This window comes from Euprymna scolopes, chromosome 13, assembly GCF_053919585.1.
Source record: "Euprymna scolopes isolate OS-2025 chromosome 13, ASM5391958v1, whole genome shotgun sequence".
In the NCBI taxonomy this organism is placed as follows: domain Eukaryota; kingdom Metazoa; phylum Mollusca; class Cephalopoda; order Sepiida; family Sepiolidae; genus Euprymna; species Euprymna scolopes.
The window spans coordinates 7,522,531-7,545,472 of NC_136494.1; the positions used below are offsets into that span (position 1 = coordinate 7,522,531).

At 29.5% G+C, this 22,942-nt stretch overlaps 1 protein-coding gene across 4 annotated transcripts in view; it reads right to left on the reverse strand.

The window, feature by feature from the left end:
- Nucleotides 1-22,481, reverse strand: part of LOC145291932 (epidermal growth factor receptor-like) — a 351,994-nt gene extending 329,513 nt beyond the window's left edge. For all 4 annotated transcript variants that reach the window (XM_080137849.1, XM_080137847.1, XM_080137848.1 and 1 more), the window contains exon 1: nt 21,705-22,481. In XM_080137849.1, the coding sequence (XP_079993975.1) occupies nt 21,705-21,786 (82 nt within the window). In that variant the 5' untranslated portion in view covers nt 21,787-22,481. The remainder of the gene's footprint in view (nt 1-21,704) is intronic.
- Nucleotides 22,482-22,942: the final 461 nt, after the last annotated feature.

A 22,942-nucleotide genomic window follows, 5' to 3' on the forward strand; every position in this document is an offset into this window, starting at 1 on the left:
CAATTCATACGTCGTTTTTGTACAATTTAAATAATTTCTTTCATATATGTTAAAAAAAGGACAAAAAGTCTTAGTTGTCACTAATGGAGATTTGGCATGTGTCTGAAGCCGAAACTACACTAATACTTCTATTTAATGTTGGGGAGATTAATTGGAATCGATTTACGGAAAAATCGGAACATTTGAGGGTATCCGTATTTTTGCCTATTTTCGATACCAAAAACGATTCTTTAAATTCTATTTTATATTCAGGAGCGGTGTGGTTGATGATTGCGCAACCCTTGCCTCACAATTACATGCGCAGCTGCCCCTAAAGGAGGCATCCCTTTGTCTTTCGAGACTGAACGGAGGCATCGATTTATATTTGATTTGAATTAAAGCAAAAATTTTCATTGTTATTAGTAATAATAAAATAATCAATATTTATTGATTTTAAACAACCAGTAATAGAATAAAATATTTAGAGATTCATAAAAAAAAAACTGGAATCGGAATCGGTAATTGTATTGGGATCAGAAAAAATATTGGAATCGTCCTATCACTACTTTTATTATCAATAGAAATTTGGTATCTATTTGTCTGAAGCCGAAAGTATATATTACTTCTATGAATATTGCATTATTTTACAATATTGAGGTTTTTTTTTTACTGCTGTACTATATTTCATTGTTCAATTCAAGGAGGCATTGCAGTGGCTGTTCACGACCACTCTTCCGGGAATTACCTCCGCCTTAAAAGGGAGTGACGCTCGTTCGTCATGAGACAAACCTCTCATTCTAAATGAAATATGAGACAGGTGGGGGCATGTATTTGATCATTTTTGTGTCGGTGAAATTAATTTCCTCTTTTGATCTTACATATGAACATTACAATCAATAGCAGAGAAGCTGATTGCAATCTAAGCGGTCAAATTTCGATACTGGCTTGAGGCAATTGCTTGTCTAACCGAACTAAAGAACTGTGATACAGCGAAAGAGTCTTTTTGTGGAAAATTCTCCATTTGTCTGTCTGTTTGTCTTCTCTGTTTGTCTATCTGTCTGTTTCTCTCTCTCTCTTTCTCTCTCTCTCTCTCTCTCTCTCTATATATATATATATGAACAATGATTAATAAAACATGTTAAAAAACATCTTGAAAAAGAGTTAAAAACATATTTAATTTTAAAAAAAGGGAGCACAAGATAAGTGGATAGTCCTTAATCCGCGGAGTTTCGAAGAAATACTCTCCTTCTCATCAGAGGGCAGGAATTAGCAAAATGCGGGATCGGATTTTGCATATAAAAGTATTTTATGAAACTACAAGTAAGTCACAGATCTTACTTGGTTAAAAAAAAAGGGTGAGGTAAGGGAAATAGAGGTAAAAGAAAAATGATAAAAAGATTTCACATGAATGGATAGTCCGGTGAAGGGTAAAAAATTGGATTTTGCTAATTCCTGCCCTCTGATGAGAAGGAGAGTATTTCTTCGAAACTCCGCGGATTAAGGACTATCCACTTATCTTGTGCTTCCTTTTTTAAAATTAAATATGTTTTTAACTCTTTTTCAAGATGTCTTTTAACATGTTTTATTAATCATTTGTTCATATTATAAGCTCTATTTCCTTTTCGGTTTTATTGAGCTTTTACATCTGGTTGAGATTACTTTACTTGTACATATTAACACCCCCTTATATATATATATATATATATATATATATATATATATATATATATGTAAAGTATGAGGTCATATGATTTATGAAAACAAAACTTTTACTTGAGTTCTTAGAATAAAACATAATAACAAAATATAGTACAGTATATAATTCACATGTATATAATCAAATAACATTATAAATAACACCGTAAGGCGGGGCGAATACCGTAACTAGGGGCCGGAACACATTGTATTCTACATCGTAACCTGAAAAAACCAGTATCCTAGGACCACCGTATATCGGGGTTTTACTGTATATATATATATATATATATATATATGTATATATATATATATATATATATATATATATATATATATATATATATATATATATATATATTTAAAATTCCAGATTTCCGAGTTCGACATAAAGTTCAAACAGATGCAATTGAAAAAGGTAGAAGGTTACATCGCCCCATTCGTTGTGAAAATGTCAAGCAAGATGAGAATGCTAGTCCAAACAATTCAAAGAATCTAAATTTTTAATCCTTATCCAAACAAAAATTGAAGCAAGTTTAGCGTTGTCTTGCTTCATGGTTTATCAACAACTGGTTGGTCATTACGTGTAAGTAAGGTGCTTCTATTGCTTGCGTTTTCTTTTTTGAATGTGATTTTTAAAAGTGTGGAATTCTTGTTCTTTTTATTTCAAAACGTGGATTCCATAAACAAAGCTGTTTTCTTAGAACTGCACGCCTGTGGAACTCTGTTCCGTCTACCTGCTTCCCACCTGACTACAACTTGGATGTTTTCAAGTCCAACGTTAACAAATTCCTAATGAACCGCCCCCTTAAGTAAACACTTCATCAAATCTCCACACTAACGTACTGTACTTGCAATAACCCTTATCCCTGAGTGGCTTCCGGCCTTGATAAGAGGTGACCACTGTGTAAAAAAAAAAAAAAAATCATAATCATTGTTGTGGTGGCACACATTCATTTGTATATGTGGATAGTAATTACACATAAATAGGAAGACTCAGTTAGTCTGGGTGTATGTTCACCAGAAGCCCCCGAAAGCCGCCGAGAGCAGATATGTTTCTCCAGCAAAGACTCTCTTATTTGCCACCATTATGTAAATATCCTGTAAATATACATTTTCCTAATACACTTCTTATTTGATCTACCTTTGTTTGTTGAGTCGTCATTTGTATTGCTTGCTACGTTACTTGTTTCAACCTGCAAACTTAACAATCATATTATTCGAGGTTAATCTTTTGAAAAAGGTTGGAGAAAAAAAAAACGTAAAAACGTGCTATGACCATTTCCCCTCTTATCTAAACAGTAAATGGCCATTTTGTAATGTTTTGCATTATTAGGACTACCATTCTGATCGCGATCGATTCGATCCACGACCTTTATTCAGAAGGATCTTCTCGAACTAACTGTCGAAATCATGTTCATATACGAAATGTCAAACTGAATTATATATTTAATCTACAAGGAATTTTTTTATTACTCGCTCTATCAGCCATAACCGGGTGAAAATCTTAAGAAAAACTGTTACTTAAACCTGAACGTTAATCAACACTTTAGCCGTTGCGTCACGGTTTCAAGGCAGCGTACCTTTGAGCCATATGGATATAAGTATTTTATTTATAAATTTTGGATTAGGTCCTTGCTAATGAAACCAAAAATGGCTTCTGCTGCCGGGTTCGAATCTATTGACCGGTGTTAATCGTAACACCATACACTGATGATTCCCGAAAGGATGAAACACTAGTGTCTGTAGGTATTTAATAATTTTTATAGTAAGTAATTATATATATATATATATATATTATGCATATATCATCGTATAACGATTAGATCACTCTCTGACTGACGTAAAATGAACATTTAAAATTAAAATGTTTAAATTCGACGTTATTTCACGCGGTTAATGGTAGCCGAATGGATTAGGTCTTCGCTAAATCGAGCCAGAGATGTCTCGTGATGCGGGGTTCGAATCGTTCGACTGGTATTAATCGTGACACCCTGCACTGAAGATTCCCGAAAGGATGAAATACTAGTGCCTGTAGGTATTTAATAATTATTATAGTAAAAAAATAATTATATATATATATACATATATATATATGTATATATATTTATATATATATTATCCATTTATATAGTTCTAAATCTTCTAGAGGTCGATGGTTCAATCCTCACTACAGTCGATAGTGTTAAGAATAAAATGAAAAGTACTTAAAATTTCTAATCAGGTATGGATGACAGGACGAGAACAATCTGCTATGTTCATTTCTACAAAATTAATATTTGATACTGGAATCGTCAGTTATTTTGGTGAACTGTTGATTGAGATTCGATTTAATTCCTTTCTGCAAATACTTTGATCAGATGAGAATTATTTTTATACTGTCGTTATCTTAAAAAACAAACTTATCTGTATATTTGTAGATACGGAATTACTTCATTACCCTTGGAATAAATAAACAATAATATTTAACAGAAAAGAAAATAGTCTGGTTTAACAAACAAAAACCAAAATGCAAGTAAAAAAACAAAACAAAAACAACAAAAAAAAAAAAATTACCGAACAAGGTCGGGTCAGGACAGCTAGTATGCAATCAAATATGTTCAATGGCGACGCACTTGGAATCAGGTTTCAATCTAAGATCTCATTAACGTCATTAATCTGATAATAGTATTCTATTTACTTTACACCCGCCCACTGTTTCTTTATTAATCATCTTTCATTTATTAATGATTGCCATTCAATATATTTGTTTATTATCATTTCTTATCTATATACTAATAAAACGAGCAAAAATATGCTCCCCACAGGCGCATATTTTGTCTAGCCGGCAAATATGGTAGGTATGTTGACGTATAAACATATACTATATTGCTTCCCAAAGGAGTATGCAATGCCTGGGAGGATGTTTTCATATTATTCATCTCCTTTTCAGAAGGTTAGGTACGGTTTTGATCAGCCACTGCATGTTTAATACATAAGGCATAATGAGGTTGACACACCAGTCCTCCTTAGATCACAGAAGTTAAGCTACATTGAGCCCTGTCAGTACTAAAATGGGTGACGATTTGTGACTACCAAATACTGTATGTGCTTTTCGTTTTTCTCAGCATTACTTCCAGTCATTTTGGATTTCCGCTTGCCACTGGAATCAGGCAGTTTCGATGTAGGACAGGTGGCGGTTCGGGATTGCGTAACTTCTGCTTCACAATTACACGTGCAGTTGCCGTTGCGGAGGGTATTCATTATTACTCGATATTGTACGGAAGCCACAGTGACTGGTATTTCGATGTGGATAAATAAATATAGATTGCGTTTGTAATTGTTAATTATTGTAAATGATTCACTGTTGATGAGTTTCCGTTAATGTTTGTGAACTCATGGTTGAAAGGAAAGTATTAGTTTATAGTTTTGCAAACGTGTTAGCACGGATTGATAATGTTCATTTAACGGGTTGTGTTCGTTGAATGAACAGTCGGGATATTCTCGTCTTTTCGTCGTATTTCTACTGCCTCAGTGATCGTAGGGGCTAATACGTCAAAGGTAACTTCAGTCCAGGGTTCTAATCCTGCGACTGCAGGTAAAGTTATAGCTAGCCACACTAGTGAATCTTGATTAAAATAAAGTATATATGTATTAGTGTTGGGACGATTAATCGGAATCGGCACTCGAGAAAATCAGAATTTTTTAAGGTATCAAAATCGGAAAGAATGCAGCTATTTTCCGACCCCCTCCCCCCAACAACAAACAAAAACAAAAAACAAAAAAAAAAAAACAAAAAAAACGACGATTCTTTCAATTTAATTTATAAAATCTTAGTATGCCTGTCTCCATATTTTCAAACTTTATCTCTGCTAAAAATAAAACGCGATAGGGACCACAAATGATTGGATTTTTTATGGACCGTTCTTTTATGAGTCTTTAGCCGGTTGAAAATCTTTTAAACGGCCAAAAAACGGGTCAAAATTGAAAAAATCGTTATACATTTTGTACATTCATCTTAGTTTATTTTTTAATCATTTCATGTGTATGTCACGTTAGTACATTGGTAACGTCACCAACTTTGAATGCTACAGTTTTGCTTTCGGTTTCGATTTTAGCTGATGGCACCAAAATACTTTATTTTTTGTTACTTTTGAAATCACGACTCTAATAATATATACGAAATCTGGACAAATCCAAATATCATATTTAAGCGTATTTTACAATCGGACAGAGCTGGGTGCCCCCTGCTAGTTGTTTATAATTTGGTTTACTTTTGTTTAAGATTTAATTTCCTACTTCTGACACTAAAAATAAAATGAGATGTACGTATCGATTTTAAACTACAAACATAATCAAAATCGATAAATCACCAACATAAGTATACTTTTAAATTCGCAAATATGTATAACTCATATCACATGGTTTTTTTTTTAGTGACCTAAAAAAAAAAGAACAAATCTACACCTAACTCATTTAGTGATTTTAAAAGAATCAGAATAGGTAATTGTATCGGAATCGGGAATTTAAAACAGAATCGGTGACACATTGCAACAATTTTCAGGTTTAAAAAGTACATGCAACATAAGACCTGTTCCGGTGTAAGAAAAATATATTGATATTAAATCTGACCTTTATTTCTACTGATGGGCATTTTATTTACTATAAATCATATTTTATTATTATTTTTTATGTATTATAAATCATATTTTATTATTATTTTTTATGTACTATAAATTATATTTTTTTATTATTTTTTATGTACTATAAATCATATTTTATTATTATTTTTTATGTACTATAAATTATATTTTATTATTATTTTTTATGTACTATAAATCATATTTTATTATAATTTTATATGTACTATAAATTATATTTTATTATTATTTTTTATGTATTATAAATCATATTTTATTATTATTTTTTATGTACTATAAATCATATTTTATTATTATTTTTTATGTACTATAAATTATATTTTATTATTATTTTTTATGTACTATAAATCATATTTTATTATTATTTTTTATGTACTATAAATTATATTTTATTATTATTTTTTATGTACTATAAATCATATTTTATTATTATTTTTTATGTACTATAAATCATATTTTATTATTATTTTTTATGTACTATAAATCATATTTTATTATTATTTTTTATGTACTATAAATTATATTTTATTATTATTTTTTATGTACTATAAATCATATTTTATTATTATTCTTATGTACTATAAATCATATTTTTTTATTATTTTTTATGTACTATGAATCATATTTTATTATTATTCTTATGTACTATAAATCATATTTTTTTAATTATTTTTTATGTACTATAAATCATATTTTATTATTATTTTTTATGTACTATAAATTATATTTTATTATTATTTTTTATGTACTATAAATCATATTTTATTATTATTCTTATGTACTATAAATTATATTTTATCATTATTTTTTATGTACTATAAATTATATTTTATTATTATTTTTTATGTACTATAAATCATATTTTATTATTATTTTTTATGTACTATAAATCATATTTTATTATTATTTTTTATGTACTATAAATCATATTTTTTTTATTATTTTTTATGTACTATGAATCATATTTTATTATTATTCTTATGTACTATGAATCATATTTTTTTTATTATTTTTTATGTACTATAAATCATATTTTATTATTATTTTTTATGTACTATAAATTATATTTTATTATTATTTTTTATGTACTACAAATCATATTTTATTATTATTCTTATGTACTATAAATCATATTTTTTTATTATTTTTTATGTACTATGAATCATATTTTATTATTATTTTTTATGTACTATAAATCATATTTTATTATTATTCTTATGTACTATGAATCATATTTTTTTATTATTTTTTATGTACTATGAATCATATTTTATTATTATTTTTTATGTACTATAAATCATATTTTATTATTATTTTTTATGTACTATGAATCATATTTTATTATTATTTTTTATGTACTATAAATCATATTTTATTATTATTTTTTATGTACTATAAATCATATTTTATTATTATTTTTTATGTACTATAAATCATATTTTTTTATTATTTTTTATGTACTATGAATCATATTTTATTATTATTCTTATGTACTATAAATAATATTTTTTTAATTATTTTTTATGTACTATGAATCATATTTTATTATTATTTTTTATGTACTATAAATCATATTTTATTATTATTTTTTATGTACTATAAATCATATTTTATTATTATTTTTTATGTACTATGAATCATATTTTATTATTATTTTTTATGTACTATAAATCATATTTTATTATTATTCTTATGTACTATAAATCATATTTTATTATTATTTTTTATGTACTATAAATAATATTTTATTATTATTTTTTATGTACTATAAATCATATTTTATTATTATGTTTTATGTACTATAAATCATATTTTATTATTATTTTTTATGTATTATTAATCATATTTTATTATTATTTTGTATATACTATAATTCATATTTTATTATTATTTTTTATGTACTATAAATCATATTTTATTATTATTTTTTATGTACTATAAATTATATTTTATTATTATTTTTTATGTACTATAAATCATATTTTATTATTATTTTTTATGTACTATAAATCATATTTTATTATTATTTTTTATGTACTATAAATCATATTTTATTATTATTTTTTATGTACTATAAATTATATTTTATTATTATTTTTTATGTACTATAAATCATATTTTATTATTATTTTTTATGTACTATAAATCATATTTTATTATTATTTTTTATGTATTATAAATCATATTTTATTATTATTTTTTATGTATTATAAATCATATTTTATTATTATTTTTTATGTACTATAAATCATATTTTATTATTATTTTTTATGTACTATAAATCATATTTTATTATTATTTTTTATGTACTATAAATCATATTTTATTATTATTTTTTATGTACTATAAATCATATTTTATTATTATTTTTTATGTATTATAAATCATATTTTATTATTATTTTTTATGTATTATAAATCATATTTTATTATTATTTTTTATGTACTATAAATCATATTTTATTATTATGTTTTATGTACTATAAATCATATTTTATTATTATTTTTTATGTACTATAAATCATATTTTATTATTATTTTTTATGTACTATAAATCATATTTTATGATTATTTTTTATGTACTATAAATCATATTTTATTATTATTTTTTATGTACTATAAATCATATTTTATTATTATTTTTTATGTACTATAAATCATATTTTATTATTATTTTTTATGTATTATAAATCATATTTTATTATTATTTTTTATGTATTATAAATCATATTTTATTATTATTTTTTATGTATTATAAATCATATTTTATTATTATTTTTTATGTACTATAAATCATATTTTATTATTATTTTTTATGTACTATAAATCATATTTTATTATTATTTTTTATGTATTATAAATCATATTTTATTATTATTTTTTATGTATTATAAATCATATTTTATTATTATTTTTTATGTATTATAAATCATATTTTATTATTATTTTTTATGTACTATAAATCATATTTTATTATTATTTTTTATGTATTATAAATCATATTTTATTATTATTTTTTATGTATTATAAATCATATTTTATTATTATTTTGTATGTACTATAAATCATATTTTATTATTATTTTTTATGTATTATAAATCATATTTTATTATTATTTTTTATGTATTATAAATAATATTTTATTATTATTTTTTATGTACTATAAATCATATTTTATTATTATTTTTTATGTATTATAAATCATATTTTATTATTATTTTTTATGTACTATAAATCATATTTTATTATTATTTTTTATGTATTATAAATCATATTTTATTATTATTTTTTATGTACTATAAATCATATTTTATTATTATTTTTTATGTACTATAAATCATATTTTATTATTATTTTTTATGTACTATAAATCATATTTTATTATTATTTTTTATGTACTATAAATCATATTTTATTATTATTTTTTATGTACTATAAATCATATTTTATTATTATTTTTATGTACTATAAATCATATTTTATTATTATTTTTTATGTACTATAAATCATATTTTATTATTATTTTTTATGTACTATAAATCATATTTTATTATTATTTTTTATGTACTATAAATCATATTTTATTATTATTTTTTATGTATTATAAATCATATTTTATTATTATTTTTTATGTACTATAAATCATATTTTATTATTATTATTATTATTATTATTTTTTATGTACTATAAATTATATTTTATTATTATTTTTTATGTATTATAAATTATATTTTATTATTATTTTTTATGTATTATAAATCATATTTTATTATTATTATTATTATTATTTTTTATGTACTATAAATCATATTTTATTATTATTTTTTATGTACTATAAATTATATTTTATTATTATTTTTTATGTACTATAAATCATATTTTATTATTATTTTTTATGTACTATAAATCATATTTTATTATTATTTTTTATGTACTATAAATCATATTTTATTATTATTTTTTATGTACTATAAATCATATAAACAGGGAGCGGGTTTTTAAAAACAAACAAACCGATTTATTGACCTCATTAAAAACTGTCCCGCACAAAATGCTAACTGCTGAATACCTATCGCCGTCATGTCAATAAAAAAAAACGCGCACCTGTTTTTTTTCCACACTTTACTATTTTCCAACTGTCAAGGCTTCGTTTTTTTTTCACAGGCAACTGTTTGTTTTTTTTTTCACATTTCGGGTTTTTTTTACACACACCTACAAACACCCGGGCAACGCCGGGTACCCCTCGCTAGTAATCATGTAAAACAATTATTGATATCTAATGACTAGCTACATAGACTATTAGCAATAAACTGAACCTCGTCTCAAAGGTTGAGGAGGCCTAGACTGGGTGGGCGGACGTTATTTATCTGTCACCCACCGACAGATGGTGCGACTGAAAGGTCGGGAAATTAGAATTTTAAAAGCTTGCACCGTAGAAGGAAGGCACCCTGGCTTGCAAAAAAAAAAAAAAAAAAAAAAAAAAAAAATCACCTGGGCAGCCTCGTCGGCATTCTTCAGTAGGGACACATCAGACGATTAGAAATAAATTGAACCCTTTCTCAAAGGGCGAGGATGCAGAGCCTACGAGGGTGGACCTCGTAGAACTCCACAGGACCATACCTGAACTAACAGAGTAGTACAACTCTGATTTTATCAGCTTTTTTTTTGTTTGAATAGCGGGAATATTCTTTTTGGCGGGGCTATTCTACAAAAGATACTATAAGCAACGTTTCGTAGCAGCCTCGTCCCCATCTTCACTCTCTAACAAAATGAACACATGGATGCTGTTGTAAAATGAATCGATGTTTTTCTTTTTCTTTTCGTCGATTTGCTGCGGTCACACCCACACGTTTGCACTGTTAACTGATTCGATGATTTCACTAGCATTTGTTGCGAGGGGCTTCTAGGTAAAGAAATGGAAATCAGACCCAGAACCAGACAGCGGTCCCTCCGATATCTCCCCACCCCCAGCAATCCACTGCACCAAAACTGCGGCAAAGGTTAAAGAATAATGTTTAGAACTGAAACTTCACAGCATAGACCGGGCATTTTGTAGAAACGACTCCACCAATGAATTTTGCACAAAGAAAAAAAAAATCATGCGCAGTCTGGGCACACGCCTTTGACTTCCGTGAGTCATGTATAAAAGTGCGCCTTTTTATGATTAGAATAAAAGTTAGATCAAGTTAATTTTTTACTGTCTGTGAGTGACAAAATATTTTACTCCTTTTATGGTAGAGTTTTTGTAAGGAAATCGCCGGCAGAGTCACGACGCGTAAGGCATTACTCGGTACGTAAAATCTGACTAGAGCTCTAGGATTCGCTAGAAAGATGTTTACATTTGTTGATATCTAGATTTCGTTTCTACTCGTTGACCTTGGATGATATCGTAGAGACGTAGATTGTCAACTCAAAGGTTGAATTTCGATCCCGACTTGAAACTTGCTTGTTTAGCCGCACTGATGAGCTGTAAAAAGCGAATATATATATACTAGCATTTCAGACCGGCGTTGCCCGGGTATTTGGAGGTGTATATTGAGCAAAAAAAAAAAAGCGGTCAATTTTTTAAACTTTGACCCCTATTATGACCCCTTAACATTTATTGTTTTAGGCTCAAATTAAGTTATTAAATTAGATCCATGTCCAATGAACATATATCTAAAATTTCAAGTGTTTAGACCCAGAATTGGCGGAGGAGTTTGGTAGAGTTCTCAAAGGTCAAATCATTGAACTTTGATACCTTAACATCCAAATTTCTGGCCGAAAACCGACCAGAAAGATTTTTCCAAATCTCAGTAACCTGTATATCAAATTTCGAGTCTGTAGACTGAAAATTAACAGAGTTATTGAGTAGGGAACTGTACACACACACACACACACACACACACACACACACACACACACACACACACACACACACACACACACACATACACACACACACATATATATATATATGATAGAGAGAGATAATTATAAAACTTGAGCATTGATTCAAATAGCTGTATATGCAAGGATAACATTGCGTATACAGCCAATGTATGAAGTCACTTTATTAAAGTCGCGACTATCCTTTCGGCTATCTGTTATTATTGCCGTTGGGCCTGATGGGTGACCAGTTATGAATCCTAGGCGCTGTATGTGCTCACCGTTTATCTCGACATTGTTTCCAGTCGTCCTGAATCTCAACTTGCTACTGATATTTAACAATGCCGACTCAGGAGAGGTGTAGTTGAAGATTGCGCAACTCTTGCCATAAAAATTCCATGTGAAGGCACCCTTACAGTGGCTATCCATAGTCTGTCAAGACTCAAGGAAGCTGCTACCACTATTGCCGTAAAAAAAAGAAAAAAGCGGGAGAATGACCCGAATCAAAGTAGTAGATATCCCTAAAAAGAGGAGCCTCAAGGGTAACTGAATTAATTTTGATGATCTTATCCTTGACATGAACTATTTTTATGGACCTGATATCAATCTACGTTTTGAGTCATATTTATTCATAGGAAGGGAGTGGTGATTATGATGTCAATCCTTCTGTTATAAATGCCGGACGGAGAATTACCATTGTGAGTCACTATCATTATACAGGCTGATGAGTCGGTCATATTTGGTATCTTTAAACCTGCTGGTTGAAGTTCCAGTGACACCGAAGGTAGAGACGATTGATTATAATGATATATATATATATATATATATATATATATATATATATATATATATATATATATATATATATATATGTGTGTGTGTGTGTGTGTGTGTGTGTGTGTGCTCTTGCGCAAATAATTGAGCACTTCTGTTATTTCTCCTATGACAGTAATACTGAATCACACACACACACACACACACACACACACACACACATATATATATATACAGACGAAGTGTAGCATTAGAACAGATACTACACTTTGTTCTTTGCCAAATGGTCAAATCGTTTGATGTATGTATGCGTGTATTAACACGTGTATGCATATATCTATGTTTATCTATAAAAGTGTGTGTGCGTATATATATATATATATATATATATATATATATATATACAGAGAGAGAGAGAGAGAGAGAGAGAGAGAGAGAGAGAGAGAGAGAGAGAGAGAGAGAGAGAGAGAGATGAAAACGTAACAAACCAAGTAACATGTTCATCAACGTTTCGTCTTGATTTTCAAGACTTTTTCCGGATGGTTAATTTGAAGAAAATAAATTATTAGTACAATATTTGAAAATATACTTGTTGTCTATTTGTTGCAAATATTGTACTGGTATTTTATTTTCTTCAATTTAATTATTTTGAGGAAGTTTTGAAACAAAGACGTTGATAAACATATGAATTTGTTTGTTCTTTCTTCATCTCCCCCCTCAAACATGTGCGTGTGTAGGGTGTAGGCGGCGAACTTGAAATGAAAATAAGTCACAGAAAAATATTCTTATCATACAAATATATGTTTTATTCCGATGATTAATTTTTGGCATTTAAAATTAAAATGAATGCCATAGAACCCTGCGTATATGGCATACTCTAAGGGTCCACTTTTCACAAACTCCACACATTAAATTAGATTGTATTTCGACAATAACGCGTCGAATGTTTTCTCCCAAGTTGTCTATTGCGTCTGGTTTATCAGCGTAGACATGGGAATTTACATTTCCTCAAAGAAAATAATCAAATGGAGTTAAATCGTACGAGCGATGTGGCAACTGACAGGTCCATTTCGTGAAATTATTCGTTCATCAAATATAAATAGAATTAATTTGTACAATTTGCAAACGTTGTTCGAGTTTCAGTTTCTTCTTGATGACTTGCTAAACCAAGCTGAACGCAAAATAATGGATAGTTGCTAAATATGCAATTAGATTAGAAAATAGTTGTCAATTTAAAGTTCACTGTCTCTAAAAAACAAAGCACCGTATGTGTGTGTGTGTGTGTGCGCGCGCATGCGCGTGTGTATGTGCGTGTGTGTATGTTTGTGTGTGGATCCAAAGTTTGTTTAAAAAAATTGTATGAAGCTTTTTTAGTTTACGTTACTCAAAGTCAGGTTTTGGTCAGTGTTAGGTGGGTGAATATTTGTCGGAGAACGACCCACTGTATTAGTCACCCCCCCCCCCGCCACAAAAAAAAAAAAAAACGTCGTCGAGTTGATTCCGGACTGACAGCCGCAGATTAAAGTTTATCGGTCAAACCTATCTAATGTCTATCATCCAGCCATGAGGTTGAAGTGCAGGAGGAGGACAGACACGAAAACAAAATGACACAAAATCGAATCACGTTCTTCCGAGTTTTTACGCATTCTGGATATTTATTTTCCTCTCATGATGATAAGGTGTGGCACAAGGTCAAGACAGTGGGATTTGATAAGCCAGTGGAGGAGAGAGCACTCTGCAGGGAGAGCACTCCGGCTTGCAGAATAAATGTTTGGACAGCATCATCGGCTGTCACTGGTAAGTGCGTCTCAGGCGATAAGCACTAAACTAACTGCTTCTCAAAAAGTAAAACCCTCTAGAACTGCACGGAGTGATAGATTAGATTAGACAACAACAACAACAACAACAACAACAACAGCAACAGCAACAACAACTACAAAAAAAAAGCCACTAACAGCAGAACACCGACCACTCTAATTTTTTTTTTTTTAGCGGTATTCGAGGTCGCTGACAATAAATCTGATAACCAAACCCGTTGCAAATTTACTGTTTGTATGGTATGAACCCCTAGACCTTGGGACTATTTTGCGCCATTTCACCGCCTTCGATCGTGTTGTTCTTACATGATACGTTCGCGTGTGATCGGGCGTAATGAAGTGTCTTATCACATCGCGGAGGAATCTTTAAGCGGACATTTAAAATAAGAAAGTTGTAAAAAAAATATGTGTGGTTTATTTTTTTGTCTTACGTAGTTTTTAATGTTTTTAATTTATCTAAATCTATTTGATTATCAGATTCGTTGTCAGCGATCTCGAGTACCTCTAAAAAAACGAAATTAGAGTGGTCGGTGTTCTGTTGTAGGAAAGGTAACATTTACCAAATTGCCTTAGTATCGAAGGACACATTAACTTAAGGGTAGTATCAGAACAGATACTACACTGTGATCTTAACCCGAAGGCGCGTTAACACAGATGCACAAACATCCATTTATGTGAAATAAATCATCCACTGTACACGCAATAACCCTCATCCCTGAGTGGCCTTTGGGCCTTGATAAGTGGTGACCCCCCCCCCATGTAAAAAAAAAAAAAAAAAAATCCCCTGATTGTTTTTAGAGACCGCAAGCGTTTTTTTTTTTTTTTTTTTTTTTTTACATAAAATATTGGAAGGAGATATTGTGTCTAGCGTCGTTAAGATTCCAGTGGACAACAGTCCCAAGGGAACTAAGGTGAACGTTTGGAGATATTATGAGTCAGGCATTGGATAGAGTAAATGTGGTACTGTGGTGTCTGTTGAGAATAAATTGATGGGCAAATAGTGAAAGAATAAAAAGAAAAAGTGCGTTGACGGATAGATATATTTTTTCTTTACATATCGAGTCCCAAAAGCCACTCGATGATAAAATCTAACAATGCGGATAGATTGTCAGTTAAATGATAAAGACTATTATGAGAGGATTGGGTATGAGAAGTTGAATGAATTTTGGGCAACCATTTTATTCCATTAATTGACATTGCCCCAGGATCGATAAAAATTCAAGGTGCTGTTAAGGAGAGAGTCGACAGATCGATTTTTGTAAAAAAAAAAAAAAAAAAAAAAAAAAAAATCTCGTTTTAAGCGAAAACAATATTGCGTACTTAATTGTGATATCGAAATTACTAATGTATCCAAAAATTACGAAAATTCATCTAGCGGAAAGTTATTTATAATTAAAAGTATTTTTTTACGGAAAATTGGGTAAAATTGCAGTTTTCTTAGAATTCACACGCAGGGAACATAACTCGGAACGTATATTTTAGATTACATGTTCATGGTGTGTAATATTTGTTGTCTATAACGATATTTTATTTTTTTTTACTAAAAACACAATAGCAGTTATTCTACGCGAGAGATTTTCGTAATTTTTGGATATATTACTATTTTCGACATGACAATTAAGTACGTAATATTGTTTTTGCCTAAAACGATATATTAAAAAAAATCATTTTGTCGACTATGTCTTAACAAGCACCTTTTCTTTTTTAACGCGAAGACGGCAAAAATAATTACACAAAGCTAAAAAAAAAAAAAGAAGTTAAATTTAATTTCGCAACGGCATTTCCTTGAAAATTATTAATGTCGATAAATCGTAATAACTGATTCCAAAACAATGTCATTTAGTAAAATTAAAACAAACAAAATGGTTGCTTTGCTCAGAATCGGTATTTACGTAAAACTTTAACGTTTTAAATATTTTTACGTAAGGACGTTAAAAATAAGTACGCGGAGTAAAATATATTGTTCAATGTTCATTCTAGCTAATTTCGTAGCGGTATTTCCTTAAAAAATAATTGATGTCGGTAATTGTAATGATTACCCAACCCTGGCTTTATTTTTAAATCGGCGTTTTCGCGAACATTCCAACATGATCGCTTTTATATACGTACTTTATATTCTTCTGTCATTCCCCCAGAGCAACAACAACAACAACAAACGTTTTAGCTTTCCTGTTGCTAATTCGGCCCTACCCACAAGAACGAATACAACACTGCTTACCTAGCTCAGCTACGTTAAGTGTGATTATGCCTCACGTGTGCTTTTGGAATTTCGTTACCGAGCAACGAACAACAGGTCGCGTTTTCACTTAAGGTGAAATTATATAAAGAAATAAACTTATAAAAAAGATGGCCACTTATGGCGACAAAGAAAAAAAAAAATGAAGAAAAACTTTTATATTGTACCTATTTGTCACGGAATGAAGATTGTATATTCCAAAAATCACAAAAATTGATCAAGAAGTTTTTTTTCTTTTTTATTTTCGACAAAACAAATTTGCCGTTTTTTAAGGCCGAAGCCATTTTAATATTTTTCAAATTTTGTTTTTAACTTATAAAATGACCTTTCTATCTAGTCCCCATAATTTGAAAATTTATGTTTTGAAAAGTGAATTAAACAAAAAAAAAAAAAAAACAAACAAACAAAAACAAACAAACAAACAAAAAAAAAACAAAACAAAACAAAACAAAAAAATACGTTATCTTAATCCATTATGGTACTGCTACACTATTGGGACGAGACTTTGTAGTTGATAACTGGAGTTTTCAGATAAAAAACAAGGGTTTCAACAGATTTTTTTTTGTTAATTCTGTTACAATGGTAGTTTCCAAATATAAAAAATAAATTTAATCGTGTTAGCAGGTGAAAAATTGCCGCCATGTTTGTTTAATTTGAAGGGGAAATTACCTCCCTGTTTAACTCGCCTGTGTTTTTTACGATCGGTTTCATCAAATTTTATTTTTTTTAATTTTCTTTAATTAATCAATTTTCATAATTTTTGGATATAATCATCTTAAAAATACGAGGAAGGCGTAGATACCATTGTTTTCATGTGAAATTCAGTTTTACGATTTCGAAAATATCGTCCCAATTTTGTAGAAGCGCCTAAATTATTGTTTCGTTTTAAATCGTAAGTTCCGGTTGACTTTCTGACATTATCCAAAAACAAACAAACAAAATTTGAAATGAAAATCGGTTATCTGCACTTGATTCCTTTATGGACGCAGCTTTTTCACTTACATTGATTTTCTTGAATAATAATAATAATAATAATAATAATAATAATAATAATAATAATAATAATAATAATAATAATAATAATAATAATAATAATAATAATAATAATAATAATAACTGCTTGATCAAATTACGTGATGTTTGGAATGTTTCATTTTCGTTCCGTGACTGGTACCGTACATCATACAGGCTTTTATGTATTTTCTTTACTTTAAATTGCCGCCATAAGTTCCAATCTGAATAAACACCTTATTTATTTATCTTTTTTTTGGGGGGGGGGGATTAATCTAGTTTAATTTAGATAAAAAGATTAGATTTAAAAATCTATATAAGGCAACATCATTTCCACACCACAGATATTATTATTTGTATAAATCTTTGTATTAATAAAATCCTCTGACCACTCCCGTGTGTCTGTGTGTCTGCGCATGTTTCTCCAATCTAGGTTATTTTTTATAAAATTATTTATAAAAGTTTTTTTTTTGGGTACTTGTTAAAAGAGAGTCAACAGATCGATTTTTTAATATATCGTTTTAAGCAAAACCAATATTATGTAATTAATTGCTAGGTCGAAAATAGCAATATATCACAAAAATTACGAAAATTCATCGAATAAAAAGTTATTCATAGTCAAAAGTAATTCTTACGGAAAATTAGGTAAAATAGCAGTTTTCTTGGATGTTATGCAGAGTTCACACACAGGGAACATAACTCGAAACGAATATTTTAGATTACTTATTCATGGCTGCAATATTTGTTGTTTATAGACTCTATTTTAACAAGCAGCAAATTTATTGACACGAAATAAAAGAAAATACTAAAACGAACTTTTGAAAAAATTATTTAAAAAATTAATTGCGACTTTAAATCTACCAGAATGCATTTCCGTTTCTCTATAAACAAATCTGTCATGTAATCTTTTGTTAACAGTTTAAAAACAATACTTAATGTTTTCGTAACGCTTCGAAAATTTAAAGAGATTTGGAACCGTTTAAACTGTCGAAAAGAAAATCATTTCTGTGAAAATCCCCAGGACAAATAATTAACATCGAATAACAAATACAAATTTAAACAAAGTTACCATAACTAAATTGGTTATGGTTTTATTATAATTTGGTTCAATTAATAATTTCATGACCAAACAATACCGACAAAAAAAAAAAATCGATTCAAATTTCCAAACCTTATTTATAAAACCCAGTCTGTTTGTCTATCTGTCTATCTTTATGGTTTCAAACTGTATCTCTTCCGAAACTAAAAGTCGCAGAGCGACGCTGGGGGCCTCAAATGATTGGATTTTTTTATATGGATCGTCCTTTATGAGTCTTTAATAGATTAAAATTGTTTAGAAGGGGTCAAAAGGGTTCAAAATTTAAAAAAAAAAAAGAAAAAAGCGTTATACATTTTGTACATTCACATTAGTTTATTTTTAATCAGTTCATATGCGTGTCACGTTGGTACAGTGGTAACGTCAACAGCTTTGAATGCTACAGTTTTGCTTTCGGTTTCGATTCTAGTTGCTGGCACTCAGATACTTTTTCCTTTTACTTTTGAAATCACAACTCTACAATAATATATATTCGGTTATAGAGTCGTGATTTCAAATCTGGAAAAATTAAAATATCATATTTAAGCGTATTTTACGACCGGGCAAAGCCGCCTCACCTAGTCTTTTCTAAAAACGGGTTCTTATGCAGAATACGGATGGTGCTTTTTTGATAGATTTTTCAAGTAAAATTCAATTTTTACGGAATCGTTTGTTTATTAAATTGTTAGGTGAAAGTACAGAATAGCCAAAGAAAGCCCCTTTCCATGTTATGAATGGGTTTCTAAATAATAACGCCATTATTTCAGCCCGGTCTGTATTCTGTATAAGTACATACTACTACTACTACTACTACTACTACTACTACTACTACTACTACTACTACTACTACTACTAATAATAATAATAATAACTGAGAAATCAATGGTAAACGGCTGTTACGATTACGCAAATGCATTTGCAAAGTTTATCAAAAGAGGTGGAGAGTGCTGGAAATCTGGGCAGACTTATTGTCACTCGGACACCAGGGAGCCAGCATCGGCGCAGGTTGTTGGCAGAGAGAAATCTTTGTTGATGATGGCCTGCGTGAAAACTCCAAGTGAGTACAATAATACACGAAAACGATAACAAACGGCATATTTAAAGGAAAATACGAAAAGCGAAACAAAAGTTCGAATAAACATGATGCCCGGGCAACGTCGAGTAGGTACAGCTAGTATAAACACACACACACACACACACACACACACACACACACACACACACACACATATATATATATATATATATATATATATATATATATATATATATATATATATATATACATATATATACACGAGGGACTAAGGAGAAATATTATAAAACTTGCATTTTTACCCTTATCGTTTAGAAAAACTTCATTCAAAACACTCCCTCCCTTAGAAACGGATGAAAAAAAAAAGGACAATTTTCATCGAACTCTTATCATTGAAATCCATTGAAAAATACGTGAATAAACACTTCTCATATATAAACATATAAGATAATTACAATAAATGAGTTTGTTTTTTTCAATATACTTCTATGTGGAGATAGTGCTTATAACAATCTCGCACGGACTGTCGGCGAACCTGCCAGGTACATTAGAAAACTAAAGTTTATATAAGTTGCGTGTTTACTTGTGATCTTGTCTTAAAAGCCAACAAAAATCACACACAAAATCACTTCGCTGCAATATACAACAACATAAACAAAATAGAAACATGTTTAAACAAAAAGAAGATAGTTTTGGTTCAATTGTAGTGTAGGGACTGTTTGAATATCACCCCATTTACGCTTGGGGTAAAATTAATAATATATATTGTATTTCCTATTTTGAAATAATATTTTACTTTCTTCTTTTTTTTTAATGCACGTAAAATTAGATTTTAATACGTTTTTTTTTTTTTTGTCGATTTTTCTTAACTAGCCATATTTATCCGGCGGTAACCCGGCGGCAACATACTGTCAGATGAGGGAGGGGCTTTGAGAAAAATAATTTGATTTTATATACACGTGAGAAATGAAATACGTACAGAATTATTGTCTCATAAGTTTACTAATATAGAGATTTTGTACTAATATATATATATATATATATATATATATATATATATATATATATATATATATATATATACATATATATATATATATATATATATATATATATATATATATATATATATATATGTATGTATGTATGCGTGAGTATGTTTGAAAATGATTTTAAGTTCATATTTTGTGTCAGAAAAGATTTTTGGCGTGTTAAAAAAAAAAAAAGTAAAATTATTTTCAACGTGAGAAAAACAAAACAAAAACAAAACAACAACAAAAAAAAATCACAAGAATGAATAAAACATTCGCTTAGAGTTTGATCTTTTTAAGACATAAAGAACAAATCTGAACTTTATGTCGACGCGAAAGATGCGATTTAAAATCAATCAATTTTATTTAAAAATAAAAACAAAATAGATGAGGTATTACAACAAGAAGCACCTATTCTACAATAGAACCCATGTTTAAAAAAAATCGTTATCTATATATATATATATATATATATATATATATATATATATATATATATATATATATATATATATATATATATATATGTGTTTGTTTGTTTACCTTTAGCGGTGCTGTAGTCCGGGGTGCTACCAATCCCGGTAAGTCCAAGTAAAAAGACCAGGAAAGCTACCTGTATATCCATTGGGTTTATAACGTTTACTAAAAGAGTCGATTAATGAACTCATTCCATGGTATAAACATACACGGAGATAGATAGGTAGATAGGTAGAAAGGGATAGAGATATATAGATAGAGAGTGCGGAAACTAATCAGGTTTTTCAAGGCAAAAACGAACGGTGTGTGTGTGTGTGTATGTGTGTGCGTGTGTGTGAGAAAGAGAGAGAGGAAAAAAATCGTGTAGAGTTTGATTAGACGGCCAACAAAAAACTACTGATTTACTTTGCTGACAGTTTTGTGTGTGCAACGAGGGAGAGAGATAGAAGGTAGGGGAGCGAATGAGCGAGCGAGCGGGAGAGAGAGGGTCGGAGTGAAAGAGCAAGTGCGCGAAATAGACGGTGCCGGTGCGGTGCGGTGCGCGCTTATGTGTGTGTGTGTGTGTGTGTGTGTGCGTGCGTGTGTGCGTAAGAGAGAGAGAGAGAGAGAGAGAGAGAGAGAGAGAGAGAGAGAGAGAGAGAGAGAGAGAGAGAGTCCCAAACAACAACAGCAACAACAGCAACAACAACAACAACAACAACAACAACAATCAGAAACAGGGAACAAAGATTACGCGCGGCGCGGCGACTATCGTACAGGCGTGTTAGTCCGCATACACAAATGTTGTGACTCGCGCACAGCGCTTCTTCTCCGTTCTTTTCTTTCTTCAACTCCAGTGTATACACTGACGGGAACACGCACATACGGGCCAAGCACTTAGTCGTACTACTGGCTAAATACACAGCCGACACATGAAAATACCTGGCGCACCCAACTCCGATCATAAAAAAAAAAAAAAAAAAAAAAAAAATCAAACTGTCATACTACCATCTCCTGTCCCCATAAGCGTTCTCATTTGCGAAGGAATGCCGATAGGACTGCACAAATTTATTTTGTACCCAATCAAGCGAGCCCTTTTATTTAGGGGGGGGGGGTATGTGGATTGCTTCTCCACATTAAACTGATCTGCGTATTATTTGGATTCTTCGGCTTACTGTTCACATGTTGAGTGTTATTTTCATAACGTTTCGGTCGATGTAACTTCAGACCTTCTTCAGGTATCTTGTCGAACTTGAGTGCCTTTCTATCGAACCCAGGAAACGATCTTGCGTCGTCTAACTTTACCCTCGTCGGGATACATGTAA